The sequence below is a fragment of the Lemur catta genome, chromosome X (assembly GCF_020740605.2).
Source record: "Lemur catta isolate mLemCat1 chromosome X, mLemCat1.pri, whole genome shotgun sequence".
Taxonomy (NCBI): domain Eukaryota; kingdom Metazoa; phylum Chordata; class Mammalia; order Primates; family Lemuridae; genus Lemur; species Lemur catta.
This window is the reverse complement of record NC_059155.1, coordinates 46307528-46322568: the sequence shown is the minus strand read 5'-3', so window position 1 is coordinate 46322568 and position 15041 is coordinate 46307528. Positions and strand designations below refer to the sequence as shown.

General features: G+C 36.0%; 1 protein-coding gene and 1 non-coding gene across 3 annotated transcripts in view; both read right to left on the bottom strand.

Moving 5' to 3' along the window:
• Positions 1-15041, bottom strand: part of HDAC8 (histone deacetylase 8) — a 222232-nt gene that overhangs the window by 112322 nt on the left and 94869 nt on the right. For both annotated transcript variants that reach the window (XM_045538933.1, XM_045538934.1), the window contains exons 8-9: positions 12905-13077; positions 10204-10298 (exon numbers count right to left, since the gene is read on the bottom strand). In XM_045538933.1, coding sequence (XP_045394889.1) covers positions 10204-10298; positions 12905-13077 — 268 coding nt within the window. The remainder of the gene's footprint in view (positions 1-10203; positions 10299-12904; positions 13078-15041) is intronic.
• Positions 13804-13910, bottom strand: LOC123628944. Its single transcript, XR_006731823.1, has one exon. It is a non-coding gene; the product is annotated as a U6 spliceosomal RNA (small nuclear RNA).

The following is a 15041-nucleotide window of genomic DNA, read 5'->3' as shown; positions in this document are numbered from 1 at the left end:
TGCTGTTGTGCTTGCAGTCAGTCATGTGGTAACAGCATCAACTAATCTTTGAAGACCTTCTTTTATGTGATGGTTGGCAATAATCACCTAAATGCACATTGGGGAAGGATACCAATTGGATATCAGACTAAGATGGGGGGTGGGGGGAGGGGATGGGTGTATGCCTATATGATGAGTGCATTGCGCACCGTCTAGGGAATGGTCATGCTTGAAGGTGCTGACTCGGGGAGGTGGGGGGGGAGGGGATGGAGGTATGACTACATGGTGAGTGCCAGGCGCACTGTCTGGAGAGTGGACACGCTTAAGGCTCTGACTTAGGGGGATGGGCGGGACACGGACAATGTATATAACCTGAGCTTTTGTACCCCCATGAAGAGCTGAAATAAAAAAAAAAAAACACGAGTAGTGCTAAAATATTCAAAGTGCTTGAAAAACTTGTTTGAATCTCATGGTTTATGCTGGAGCAACTTTGTTTATATTTGCATGGAGGTGCAAAAGCAATGGTGAGTAAAACTACTGGCACCATGGTACAAATTAAGGCAATAGCACCAAAGTATACTAGCAGTTATTGTATTCTTTACTGCCATGTATTTATAGTGAAAAAAATCCAATTTCACTTAAGAATGTCCTTGATAAAGCACTAAAAATTATTAATTTTATTAAATCTTGATGCTGGATTTAATATTGTATGTGACAAAATAGAAGGTATATATAAGATGCTTCTGGTCTAAACTGTACTGTGGTAGTCGTTTTGAGGAAAGCATGTCTGCTAAGTTGTGAGCTTAACTAGCTACGTTTTTCATGGAACATTGTTTTTGCTTGAAAGAATAACTTATAGTCAAATCATGATTAAATACTTGGATATTGACAAATATTTTCTCAAAAATGAAGTGAGCCTATCACTTCAGGGTAAACAACTGACAATATTTGTTGTCAATGATAACATTCACATTTTCCAAGTGAAAATTAGAATTTTGGAAACTTCATTCTGCCACTGGGAGCTTGACAGCTTCCCAAAACTCAAACTTTTTTCCAATGAGATCAGTGGTGGTATCAATGAATGTGGTTTTTTTGATACTGCATAAAATGTGTTAACATTTGGAATATTTGTATAACTTAGTGAACCAATATTTTCCAAATAACCAGAATGTATAATATGGGTCAAATATCTATTCAAAATAGAAGATGACCAATGAATTTTAATGTAATAGTACATAAAAAGTTCACTGATATGGTTTCAGAAACCACACTGCATTAACTTTTAAGAAACTACCATTTATAAAGTTTTAGTGTAGTATCAAAGAATATTCATAATTATCTGAAAAGGTATTAAAATGCTCCTCCCTTTTCTAACTACCTATCTATGTGAAGCTGGATTTTCTTCATATATTAATACTTCAACAAAAACAACATATCAAAATACATTGAATGTAGAAGCAGGCATGAGAAGTCAGCTGTCATGTACTAAGCCAGATGTTAAGGAGATGGGCAAAAGTATATAACTGTGGCATTTTTCTCATGAAATTTGTTTTTCTCTTGGAGAATACAGTTATTTTTCATCAAAACATGGTATTTGTGCTAACATGTACTGGATTTATTGTTCTGATTTTAAATGAATTAGTAAATATTTAAAAAATTAAAAAACAATTGTTGAAAGCAAAACCAATAATAATGTATCAAGGGGGTTATAACATGCAAAAATAAAATATATGACTACAATAGCACAAAGGAAGGGAAAGGGAAAAATGGAAGAACACCACTGAAAAGGTTCTATATTATATGTGAAGTAATGTAATACTATTTGAAAGTAGATTTTGGTAAGTTAGAAATGCATACCGTAAACCACAGAGCAACCACAAAAAAATCAAAACAAAGAATTATAGCTAATAAGCAAGTAAGGAGATAAAATGGAATCATAAAAAAATTCATTTAATTCAAAAGAAGGCAGAAAAAGAGAAAGAAAGGAACACAAAACAGATGGGACAAATAGAAAACAAATGGGAAGACAGACTTAAACCTAAATATATAAATAATTTTTTTAAGTATAAATGGTCCAAGAACCCCAACTAAGAGGCAGAAATTGTCATACTGGATAAGAAAGCATGACCTAACTATATGCTGTCTACAAGAAATCCACTTTAAATATGAAGATGCAGATAGATTAACAGTAAATGGAGAGAAAAAGATATATTACACAAACCATGATCATAAGGAAGCAGGTGTGACAATATTAAAATCAGATAAAGCAGACTTCAGGACAAGGAATGATATTCAATATAAATAAAGGTATTTCATAATAATAAAGGAGTCAGTTAATCAAGAAGATATAACAGCCCTAAGTGTGTGTACATTTAATAACAAAGCTTCAAAAATATATGAAGCCCAAACTGACACAACTGAAAGCAAAAGTAGCCAAATCCAAAATTGGAGATTTCAACTCTCTCAGTAATTGACAGAACAAGCAGACAGAAAATCAGTAGGGATATAGAAGATGTAAACAACACTCTCAACCAACCTGACCTAATTGATGATGACAGAAAATGCCGCCCAATAATAGCAGAATACACATTTTTTGTAAGTTGCACATGAAAATTTACCAAGATAGATTAGAGGCTAGTCTATAAAAAATTTCAATAAATATAAAAGGACTGAAATCATGCAGAGCATGTTCTCTGAGCACAACAAAATTAAATTAAAATTAAAAATAAATAATAGGAACATATCTGGAAAGTTCTCACATATTTAGAAATTGATTTAAGACAATCTATACTTCTAAATAAGCCATCAAAGTAGAAAATATTTTAAACCAAATGAAACTGAAAACAACATATCAAAATTTGTGGGATGCAGCTAAAGCAGTGCTTAGATGGAAATTTATAGCTTAAAATGCTGATATTAGAAAAGAAGAAAGGTTTAAAAATCAGTGAATTAAGTTTCTATCTATGAAACTAGAAAAAGAACTAAAAACAATACAAAGGAAGCAGAAGGAAGGAATAACAAAGTTATAAACAGAAATAATGAAATAGAAAAGAGAAAAATAAAGTCAATGAAATTAAAAGCTAGTACTTTATAAAAAATTACATCTCAGTAAAATTGATAAACCACTAGTTAAAATGATCAAGTAAAAAGGAAGAAATCACTTTTATCAGGAATGAAAGAGGGGATATCTCTATAGATTCTATAGACATTTAAAGCAATAATGATAGAATATTATCAGTAAATGGGCAAATTCTTTGAAAGACAAATTACCAACATGAAAATAAGAAGTAAAAATCTGAATAGCCATATAACTATTAAACAAATTAAATTCATAATTAAAAACCTTCCCATGAAGAAAATTCCAGGCTCACTGGTGAATTCTATCAAACATTTTAGGAAGACACAGTATCAATTCTACATAAATTCTTTCAGAAAACAGGAGAGGAGGTGATACTTCCCAAGTAATTTTATAACATCAGCATTGCCATGATATCAAAACCAGACAAAGACATTACCAAAAAAAAAAAAAAAGAAAACAATAGGTGAATATCCCTTATCCACATAGACACAAAAAGACACAAAAAGCCTTGATCAGATTTCAGCAAACTGAATCCAGCAATATATAAAAAGTATAATATACCATGACCAAGTATCCCAGGAATGCAAAGTAGGTTTAATGTAAAAAAAAAATCAGTATAATTTATTGTACCAACAGAATAAAGGAGGATACCAAATGATTGTTTCAATAGGTGAAGAAAAAACCTTTGACAAAATTCAATACTCATTTGTGAGAAAAAACTCTCAGTAAATTAGGAATAGAAGGGAGCTTCCTTAATCTAATAATGAACATTTTTGAAAAAAACCTACAGCTAACGTACTACTTTATGGTGAAAGATTAAGTGCTTTCCCTCTATGACTGGGAACAAGACAAATATATTCACTCACCACTTCTACTCAGTATTGCACTGGAGGCCCCAAGCAGTGCAGTAAGGTAAGAAAATGAAATAAAAGGCATGAAGATTGTACAGGAAGAAGCAAAACTCTCTTTATTCACAGCTGACATGTTTGTATACGTGGATCACGCTAAGAAATCTGCAAAAAAATCTACTAGAGCTAATAAGTGAGTTTAGCAAGTTTACATTACTCAAAATCAATATAAAAAGTCAATTGCATTTCAATATTCTGGCAACAAACAATTGGAAATTGAAATTTAAAAATACCATTTACAATAACATCAAAATCATGACATACAGTATTTAGGGATAAATTTAACAAAATTTGTACAAGAATTGTTTACTGAAGAGTATAAATTAAAATTTGGAGTTAAGGAAGACCCAAGTAGATGGAAAGATATAGTAAATTCATGGCTTGAATGATTAAATATTGTTAAGATGTTATTTGTCCCGAAATCAGCCTATAGATTGAGTGCAATCTATAGATTATACTGAAAGACTGTTTTATATCAGTAACATATGCTTGTATATAAATTGACTTAATTCTTTTTAATGGCTACATATATTCCTTAATATGATTGAAATATAGTTTATCTAATCAGTCTATAAAAAGTAGTCTGATTAAGTAGTGTAGTGCAAATATTTTTTGTTAGTAAACATACCTGATGATACATATGTGTGTGTGTGCCTTTATCTTAGGTCATGGGATCTAAATAGTATTACTGGACTACAAAACATTCTTATATATAAAAGCCCAGGCGATTGTGCTAAATTAGCCATGTCCTGGTCTTTTTACGGGGCCATGTCACCTTTAGGTTTTCTGTATGGTAAAGATACCTGGGCCAATCATACATGCAGCCTCCATTCCTCTCAGCTTTTCTAGCTGGGCTCAAAACTCTTCTTCCAGCTGGGACTGTGTCCTTACTGCACACTTGGCTGGCCAGCCTGGCTCTCCAATGCCTGGGCTGAGACTAACTCCCTTATCACTGGCCATATGGCATCACTGGTTTTATATCTCGTGAGGGCTATGCTTGAAGTCCCACCTATAATCACTTCTAATATTTGTGCTGGGCTTTTGCCTTCCCAACTCCCTTCCCTGCATTGGTAATCTACTGTTTTCTCGTGGATACACCTATTTCCTATAGCTGGAATACCTGGGTACTTCTTGCAAAAGAATAGGAAATTGCTTCTGGGGTTAAATTGCATTCCCAGAGAAAGGCTATATTATACTTCCAATTCTTCCATCTTAAAAATAGGAATTTCCCAATGTGAATGTTGAGGCACTTATTCAAACACTCATTTATTCAGTTGTTCACTTAACGAATGAACACCAAGTAGATGGGTGCTTAACACTCTGCTAAGCACTGAGGAGGAATGAAGACAACCAAAACACAGATGACCAAATGAATAATACAGACTATAAGTGTTTTAGGAATATACTTTAACCTCTTAACAAGTCTGCCTGTCTCAAGTCTCTCCCCTTTGTGATCTATCTTTCATGCTCTACCAAGTAACTTTTCTGAAAACCAAAGCTCCCCTAAGATTCTGCGATGAGACTACCAGAATTGATAAACACATTCAGCAGTCTCAGGTTACAAATTCAATGTACAGAAATCAGTAGCATTCCTATACTCCAACAACAGTCAAACTGAGAACCAAATCAAAGACTCAGTACCCTTCACAATAGCAACAAAGAAAATAAAATACCTAGGAATATATTTAACTAAGGAGGTAAAAGACCTCTATAGGGAGAACTATGAAACACTGAAGAAGGAAACAGCAGAAGACATAAACAGGTGGAAAGCCATACCATGCTCATGCATTGGCAGAATCAACATTGTTAAAATGTCTATACTACCCAAAGTGATCTACAGATTCAATGGAATCCCTATCAAAATACCAATATCATTTTTGACAGATGTAGAAAAAATAATTCTGCACTTCGTATGGAACCAGAGAAGACCCCGTATAGCAAAAGCAATCTTAAGCAAAAAGAACAAGTTGGGAGGCATCAATTTACCAGACTTCAAACTACACTACAAGGCTATAATAACTAAGACAGCATGGTACTGACACAAGAACAGAGGCATAGACGAATGGAACAGAACTGAGAACCCAGATATAAAATCATCCTCATATAGCCATCTAATCTTTGACAAAGCAGACAAAAACATACACTGCGGAAAAGAATCCTTATTCAACAAATGGTGCTGGGAAAATTGGATAGCCACATGTAGAAGACTGATACAGGATCCGCACCTCTGACATCTCAGAAAAATCAACTCACGATGGATAACAGACTTAAACCGAAGGCATGAAACTATAAGAGTTCTAGAAATAAATGTCGGAAAAACTCTTACAGACATTGGCCTAGGCCAAGAATTTATGAAGAAGACCCCAAAGGCAATCACAGGAACAAAAAAATAAATAAATGGGACCTGATCAAATTAAAAAGCTTCTGCACAGCCAAGGAAACTATCACGAAAACAAAGAGACAACCTACAGAATGGGAGAAAATATTCATGTTACACATCCAATAAAGGGCTGATAACTAGAATCTATATAGAACTCAGGAAAATCAGCAAGAAAAAAATCAAACAACCCTATCAAAAAGTAGGCAAAGGACATGAACAGAAACTTTTCAAAAGAAGATAAAGTAATGGCCAACAAACACGTGAAAAAATGCTCAACATCTCTAATCATCAGGGAAATGCAAATCAAAACCACAATGAGATATCACTTATCTCCAGTGAGAATGGCCTTTATCAAAAAGTCCCAAAACAATAAATGTTGGTGTGGATGTGGAGAGACAGGGACACTCATACACTGTTGGTGGCACCGCAAACTAGTACAACCTCTGTGGAAAGCAATATGGAGATACCTCAAAGAGACACAAATAGAACTACCATTTGATCCAGCAATCTCATTACTGGGCATCTACCCAAAAGAACAAAAGACATTCTATAAAAAAGACAACTGCACTCAAATGTTTATCGCAGCACAACTCACAATTGCAAAGATGTGGCAACAACCCAAGTGCCCATCAGTACATGAGTGGATTCATACAATGTGGTATATGTATACCATGGAGTTCTACTCAGCCAGAAAAAACAATGGTGATCTAGTGCCTCTTGTATTATCCTGGATAGAGCTGGAGCCCATTCTAAGTGAAGTATCACAAGAATGAAAAAACAAGCACCACATGTACTCACCATCAAATTGGTATTAACTGATCAACATTTAAGTGCTCATATAGTAATAACATTCATTGGGTGTTGGGCAGGTGGCAGGGAGGGGATGGTTATATACACACCTCATGGGTGCAGTGTGCATCATCTGGGGGATGGACAAGCTTGAAGCTCTGACTCGAGTGGGGCAAAGGCAATATATGTAACCTAAACATTTGTACTCTGGTAATATGCTGAAATAAAAAAAATAAAAATGAATAAAAAACAAAGCTCATCTGTTTTTATAGAAAAACTGTGTAAGCTCTTTTAGTATAGCATTTAGGGCTCTTCATAATCTGGCCCCAATTTTCATTCAAGCCTTCCTACTCTCTTTCAAAATCTTGTTGAAATATTTCCCCTATGTTCCTCATCTGTCCTGGATTTGAGCACATTGTGTTGTCATTTTTGTTAGATGGTGAGATTTTCTTTTTTGAGATGGAGTTTTACTATATTGTCCAAGCTGAACTTGAACTCCTGGGCTCAAGTGATCCTTCCACCTCACTCTCCCAAGTAGCTGGGACTACATATGCGTGCCACTGTGCCTGGCTAGATGGTGAGATTTTTGACGGCGCTGGGTTAATCTTGTTAGTCTTTGTATCTCTGCATCCAGAGATAGGGCCTAGCAAGTAGTAGGAGACCAATGAATATTTGTTAAGTAAATGAAGTAATAATAAATAAACAGAAGGAAGAGCTCAAAGGGGTTTGGTATATTTAGGTAAGGGTTTTTGAAAGGCACAGGCCTTGAAGGTGGACCTAAGAAAACAGTAGAGAACTGGGGAAAGGGCATTTGGAGGAGGAGGATTATTATCCTAGGAGATGGAAGAACAAAAGCCCAAGACAGAGAGCAGAGAGTGAAGAAGTCAGCCAGGCTGCAGCTGACTGCTGCAATATACCTTTTCAACTACTAGATTTCTCAATCATATTTTCAGCTCCTGGAGAGCAGGGTATTTTGTGTACTCCTTTGTATCCCCTTTCTATTTGATGCACAACTCCATAGTCACGGTTCCTACTAACTACCTCATGGTTCCTTTTCTTCTCTGTGTTATAACTATCTGTGCATTCACATGTCTCCCTAGCACTTGCACCATCCCTCTCCTCCCAGCTGCTTGAGGTAGAGGATAAGGTTTTATTTTGCATCTTCCAAGATACCTCGCATAGTGCCTGGCACACGATGGGTGCTCAGCAAATAGTTTTCATCTACCATTTCTTGATCAAATTTCAGAGTACCATAAGGATATTTGTGTGCAACTGTGTATTGTGACACAAAACTTATATATGCCTTCATATTGTGTAGTCTATTTTTGGCAATTTTCATTAAAATGTTATCTTATTGTACCTGGAAGACTGTCATTTCAATTTTCTTCTTTGTTACTTCTTGGATGACTCACATCTCTTAAACCAGAAGGATATGACAGAAGGGATTCACAAAGGGTTTGGACAAATTTATGAATGACATAGTCATAAATGTCTGGGTATAAGACGTCAGGAGCCTGCAAAGGGGAAGGAGAGAACTTGCATTTCAAAAGTGCCTATTAGGTGCCAGGAACTATGTGTTAGGTACTTGACAGACATTGTATCTCATTTAATCTTGCAGAGTATTTCAGTATAAAGACAACACCTCTCCATCTATAAGGACAAGCTCACATCCATTCAGGCACATAGCTTCTCCAGGTACCAGAGGAATATTTACCTTTATTAAAATTTTATCAATCTTTTACACAGATGAATCTTTGGATTTCCTTTTGCTTCTTAGGAATAGAATATTCATTCTCAATTCATGCTTCTACAGCTTAAAACTCCTTTCTGACATAACTTGATCAGTTTTTAAAGTCCCAGAGCTTTAAATTACAATGCAATCTGAGATATTCCCACAGCAATAACAGTGATTACATTTGTTCATAGCACTTACCTTTATATTTCATTAAGCTTCCAAAATACTGAATAAAGGTAAGCCAAGTCAAGAAAAGAGACTTCTATTAACCCTGACACCAGCAAATTGTCTCAAATTATAGCGTGTCTTCTATTTGTATTCTAGACATATTGAATGGTTTTTCTAAGATACATATTATACCTTACCAGAGGTTAGAAGAAAATTGGTAGAAAATTAGTTTAAGTTGTTCTAATTTTTTAAAAATAATAGCAACTTTAAAAAGCATAATGCTCCCAAGTATACAGCTTCTGCATCTGGCAGAAATCATAACATTAATCTTTGGGAAATAGCTTGAAAAGGTGGAGTTGCACGTACTGGTTTGTTATTTTAAGTTACCCAGTCTAAGGTCTGTAGCTATACATCCTGATCTGTGATAACATGCTTCCTGTTGCGGTGGGGGACAGTGGGTGGGAATAAAGGGGTATGCCTTTGGATTAAGGATTATCAGCACACTTAAAGGTCCCAGATAGCTTTCTATTTACTTGTTTTGGGAAAACTAGAACAGACATCTTTGCTTTAGAAAATGTAAAGCCCATCACTTATGACTAAAGAAAATGGCAAGGGCTCAAATGACATGTTTCACATTTTAGATGGTCCTGTCCCAACCTCTGTGTTCCACGAATTGCTGGAAAAACACCAGACCTGTCTTTGTAGTGATTATGTGTTTCTTAAATTTTATATTAGTCAAAAGAAAACTGAGAGACCAGGACTGCCACCAAAGAACATGTGCTGCACGCTACCTATGGAACTTCTAAAAAATAGATGAGAACCCAGCTTACACATTTTAAAAATAGCCCCTTCCTTTTTGAGGGGATGAAATACACACATATTCCAAAGAGTTCTTTGTGTGAACAGGTGACTCCTTCCCACAGTCTCTGTAATTAATTGAGAAATTAAAGTTGCTTGGCCTTTGAGATCTCTTGTAAAAAAAAAAAGGCAGAAGGTCTTGGATATTTTGGAACAAGAGTCCACTATTCTGCCAAGACAGTGTGTTATTGTTATTGAAGTGTCTCTCAACAAAACAGTATTGAGTGGTGAGGACGTGATTTTGATTAGGTGGAATGACTCAGCTCTTCCCCTTAAAGAAGAGAGGACTTGTCAGAGCCTTACTTACCTCATGATCTGGGATCTCAGAGGATAGTGTTTTCCCTAGGATGACCCCGGTCAAGTATGTCCAGCATCGAGCCGTGTTGGCAAGGTTATAGCCTCCTGTCTCCATCAAGAATTGTGAAGTTAGGAAAGAATAGTCACAAAACAGCAGGAGAGGGAAAAGGGGTAAGGAAGGAGAGAAAAATGTTTTAATAAAAGGGCTAAAAAACCACAACTCTAACTTGCAGAATTTCACCTAAATATCAATTTATGATTTTCTTTTTTGTAAAGACAGGATCTTACTATGTTGCCCGAGCTGGACTCGAACTCCTGGCCTCAAGCAATCCTCCTGCCTTGGCCTCCCAAAGTGCTGGGATTACAGGTATAAGCTATCATATCCAGCCCCTTTATGATATTTTAAAACTACCTAATAGATAGTCTTTGGTGGACAATCAGATCAAGCACAGTGTAGAGCTAGGAAGTCTAAGTTCTATAAATATTAAAGAGACTCTCATAAAGAGACTCTCATCTTCCAACAAATATGCACCCGAGGAATCCAAGGTCCTCAAATTCCAACAAGAGACATTGGCAAGACTGGAATTCCCAGAAGCCAGATCTCTTGATGTGACCTACCCAATGGAAAGAGTTCTGTGATGAATTTTGCAACAGTTCTATAAAATGACTGCTGGATGTGATTTGTATTTTAAAGCGATTGGCAGATCTAGCCCTAAAAGCATCCAGGAAAGAGAAAAGGAAAATGCTGACAGAAACAGACTTCCTTCTTTTAATATCAGCATTCCTTTTCACCACAAAACATAGGCCTGGTGGTAGAGATCAAAGAAAGTGAGATGAGGAAAGGACCGTTGATTGACACTCTGACCCATCTCGTCAGGTCCTGTCACAGTCACCCAGCAGTCATATTATATTGGCTAATAATCAGCATATTTTTGTGCTGAATAGATGTGCTCTGCCATGCAAGCACTAGAACAGTGGCCTTTAGCTAAATTCCAACAGTGTAAGGGTAAAATGGAATGATTTTCTAACCTCAATGCAGCCTAAGGGATATAGAATCTGGTCTATTTTAGGTAGGGTGACCATACAAATTATCATCCAAAATGGTATACTTTCAAAAGTAAAAGAGGACACTATTAATCATCACATTGGGATAACATGTATAAACGGGGACATATGATCACCCTTTTCTTAAGCATTTTTACTACTTGGAAGGTCAGGGATGCTGGGGCTTTTAGAGTGTGTCTTTTAGGCTTCAGTGGGGTCTACTGTGTGGCCATCTCTACTGATTGTCTATGTGTTAATAGTAGCTGAGAATTTCAGTTAAATTGTTATAGGTATTACTTTAAATATTCCTGACATGGAAAAACCTGAATTTACAAGACAGAGTTATTTGTCATGATTATTTAATTTCAAAAAGAGTCATTATAGGTTTTGCTTAAGTATGAGCTGTCTCTGGTGTACATATAATATGACTTGATTTGCAAAAGTTTGATTAATGCACAAGAATTTTCAGGAATACACATATTATATAAGAAGAGTTATATATTAAAAAGCCAAAACTTTGGGCTGAGAAAGCAAAAAGCTTTAGAAAATGCCAACAGGCTCTTTAAGTAAAGGTTGTAGCCTCAAACAAAAGACGTATATTGTAAAAAGGTATTTTCTTTCCACCTAGCTGTACCTGTATCATAATCACCATCCTTAGTGCCTGCCACCAAGGAAAGTAATATGTCATGCAGTGCTTATCAATTTTATGTTTTTCTTGAGTTAAAGTTAATATATTTCTTGCCAGCTTTTCATAAGAGGTTGTCTCTTATAAGCACCTTTAATTTTGATCCCTCTAGGGTTTGAGGCTGCCAAAAGACCAGGCTTGTGCATTTGTGTTGAATGCTCACTTATTTACATAAGGCCGCCCTATGATTTCCCCTAATTTGATTTTTCCAACAGGTTGACAAAGCAACCAACTTTTAGCTCTTCTATAATGTATGCCTTTTAAGCTCAATCTGCGTGACCATGTTATTTTAATACATAAGTCCATTCATCCAATGAAATAAAGATTGTTTATTGGTAGGTAGACAGAAGAGTCTAAGCAGGGCATCTTCAAAAGTCATTGTGAAAAGTTCCTTTCTCAAATGTATAAATGTTTCTATTGAACAGACCCAGCTTTCTGTTGGTTAAGTAATACAATTATCAGTACACACTAAAGGCAAGAATGTCCAAGAAACTCTTTGGATCTCTCAACTTTGCTTCAAATCCATGCTTTTGGGGGGAGAGTCATTCTTGGATTCAGCTTAGATATTTGATTAATTCACGTGTTTGCTACTTATATGTGAGCTGAGTTAGAATTTTAGTAGTATGTTTCCAAAAGATGATTATTAGAACTGAGAATCAAAGACTACACTGATAGAAGATGGATCAAAGTCTATTGGGGTTAACATCCTCTATTCTTAAGATCTGATGTAACCTTTAACCAAAGGACCTTTGCTCCAGGAATTGAAACTTAGACTTCAGAAGGCCAAGGAGTCAATGCACATGCCAAGCTGAGAAGTGTGTCAGAGTAATTCCTTATGTTGAACTGTGGAGGTGGCAGATTTCATTGACTCAGGCTTGTGGGCCACAGGCAGGTTGGTATTATCCAATCTGAGTTCAGTGCCAATGGACAAAATGTGGAGGAAGGTCAACAAATTCTATTGGTAACCTTCCTTTGTACTCACCTCCTCCCAAAATGAGTGTTGCCAATTGCCACTGAAGGATGTATTTAAGACACTTGCCAATTCCCACAGGAGTCATGTTAAAGGAGCACATAGGATCTCCAGCTATTGTATCAGCTCCCAGCTGTAAGACCACTGCTTTGGGATTAAAGGCTTGGTATACCTCCTTTAGTACACTGTAAAAAGGAGAAAAGATACAAAATATCAGAAAAAGATAGGTCAGTTTTGTCTAGGGGTAGTGGTGGTAGTGGGGTGAGTTGGAGGTATAGTTGAATCAGGAAATAGTTGAAGAAAAAAATCATAACCTGTCAAACTAATCAAATTTTCTATCTAAAATGGGTGAATCAGACTATATATAAATGATACTTTAATAAACCTGACTTACAAAAAAAAAAAAAAATCCCCCCTACCTCCACCCTCACCAATGAACAAATTTGCCCTTCTATTTTAAAACTTAGACTTCCTTGAAATATTCATGTTAATTTAACTTCAACAGCCATAGGACATAGCATACACATTTACTGCATTTTAAAATCTGGGAAAGTAAGACATATGCATTGAATAATTATTAATTAAAGATTCTTTCTGATAACTTAAGATTATGATCATACTTGGAGTTTAACATCTGGTTATCAGTGGGGGCTGGGGATGAGGAGTATAGGCTTTGAAAGCATAGATTTTATCAGCTTACTTTTTATTATGCAAAAGGACTAGAGGGTTATGAAATACAGTCCTCCCAGGTGCATATGTAGCCAGGGTATTATAAGGAAGGGAACTGTAACAACTGATCTAAAATTATAAATCTGAAAACACCCTAAAGAACAAATTGTAGTGGGTAACGAGTATAATTTTGGGTAGAATCATTCAATGCTATTCAATCAACCTAACTGCTTTTTTTTTTTTTTAATATGGAACGGTTCACGAATTTGCATGTCATCCTTGCGCAGGGGCCATGCTAATCTTTCCTGTATCGTTCCAATTTTGGTATATGTGCTGCCAAAGCGAGCACCTAACTCTTTTTTTTGATAGTTAGAAACCTTATAGATGAAAAGGAAGATGTCAATGTGACAGATGACCTTAGTCAGGATTCCAATATTATCATTAATTGAACATTGACAATGTCCAGAGTGCATTCCTAGGAGTTATAAGGTCCCTACTCTCAAGGGGCTTACAATCTACTTTCCAGACAAAACATATAACAGTCCTCAAGGGCCTAAGTAACTCTTACAGAGACATATAAACAAGTGCAAATTAACATGCTTCAGAGTTGAGAAAATACAGAGTCAAAAAGTGATCAAAAATGTTGAGGTTAATGACCCCCTCATAATCAACATGTCAAATTACACCAGTGCGGCAAAACCAGAAAAATCCCAGATCCTTCTGAAACTGCAAAAGGAATTCAGGAACATAAAATGCTGTCCTCCCAAATTCATATGTAACTGGGGTATTGAAACTATTGAATAGTGCTCAGCCACAGAGGCATTCTTTGACTCAAAGGACTGTTTTGTTTTGATTCCTCATCTACACAAATATTGAGTCATCGTAGAGATTATAAGAATATTATAAACATTATGACATGTGATCCTTAATAAAAGGATACTTGGGTCTATTCTCTCTTTCATGTGCTTATCTCCTGGGTGCAGAGGGAAGATAAGCCACCTGAATAGTTTAGACAACATTTATTGAACATCTACATGTACAGAGCACCCCATAGCTACTTCTGGGAGACACAGAGGAAGGTGTGATGTGTGTTCTAAAAAGGTTTCTAGTAAGGGAGAGGAGAGGGAGGAAAGCAAGACTAATGTTCTCTTCATTCATTCTTTCCCTCACTTACCACACATTTACTGAATGCCCACTGTGAACTCAGCATGTAACTGTACCAGATGCTGCAGGAATAAAGATGAATATGGCACAGCTCTTATCTTCATGTAGCCCAGAATAGAGGGAAAGACACAGACTATGCCAATAAATAATTAAAGTACAATGATGAAGTATCAGAGATGGCACAGAGGAGGGAGTAATCAACTTTTCCAGAAGATGTTAGAAAAGGCTCTACAGAGGTAACTCTTGACTTAGGTCCTAAAAGATGAGAACTACAATGAGCCAACTCTCAAGATGGCTAAAATGAAAACAATGGTAA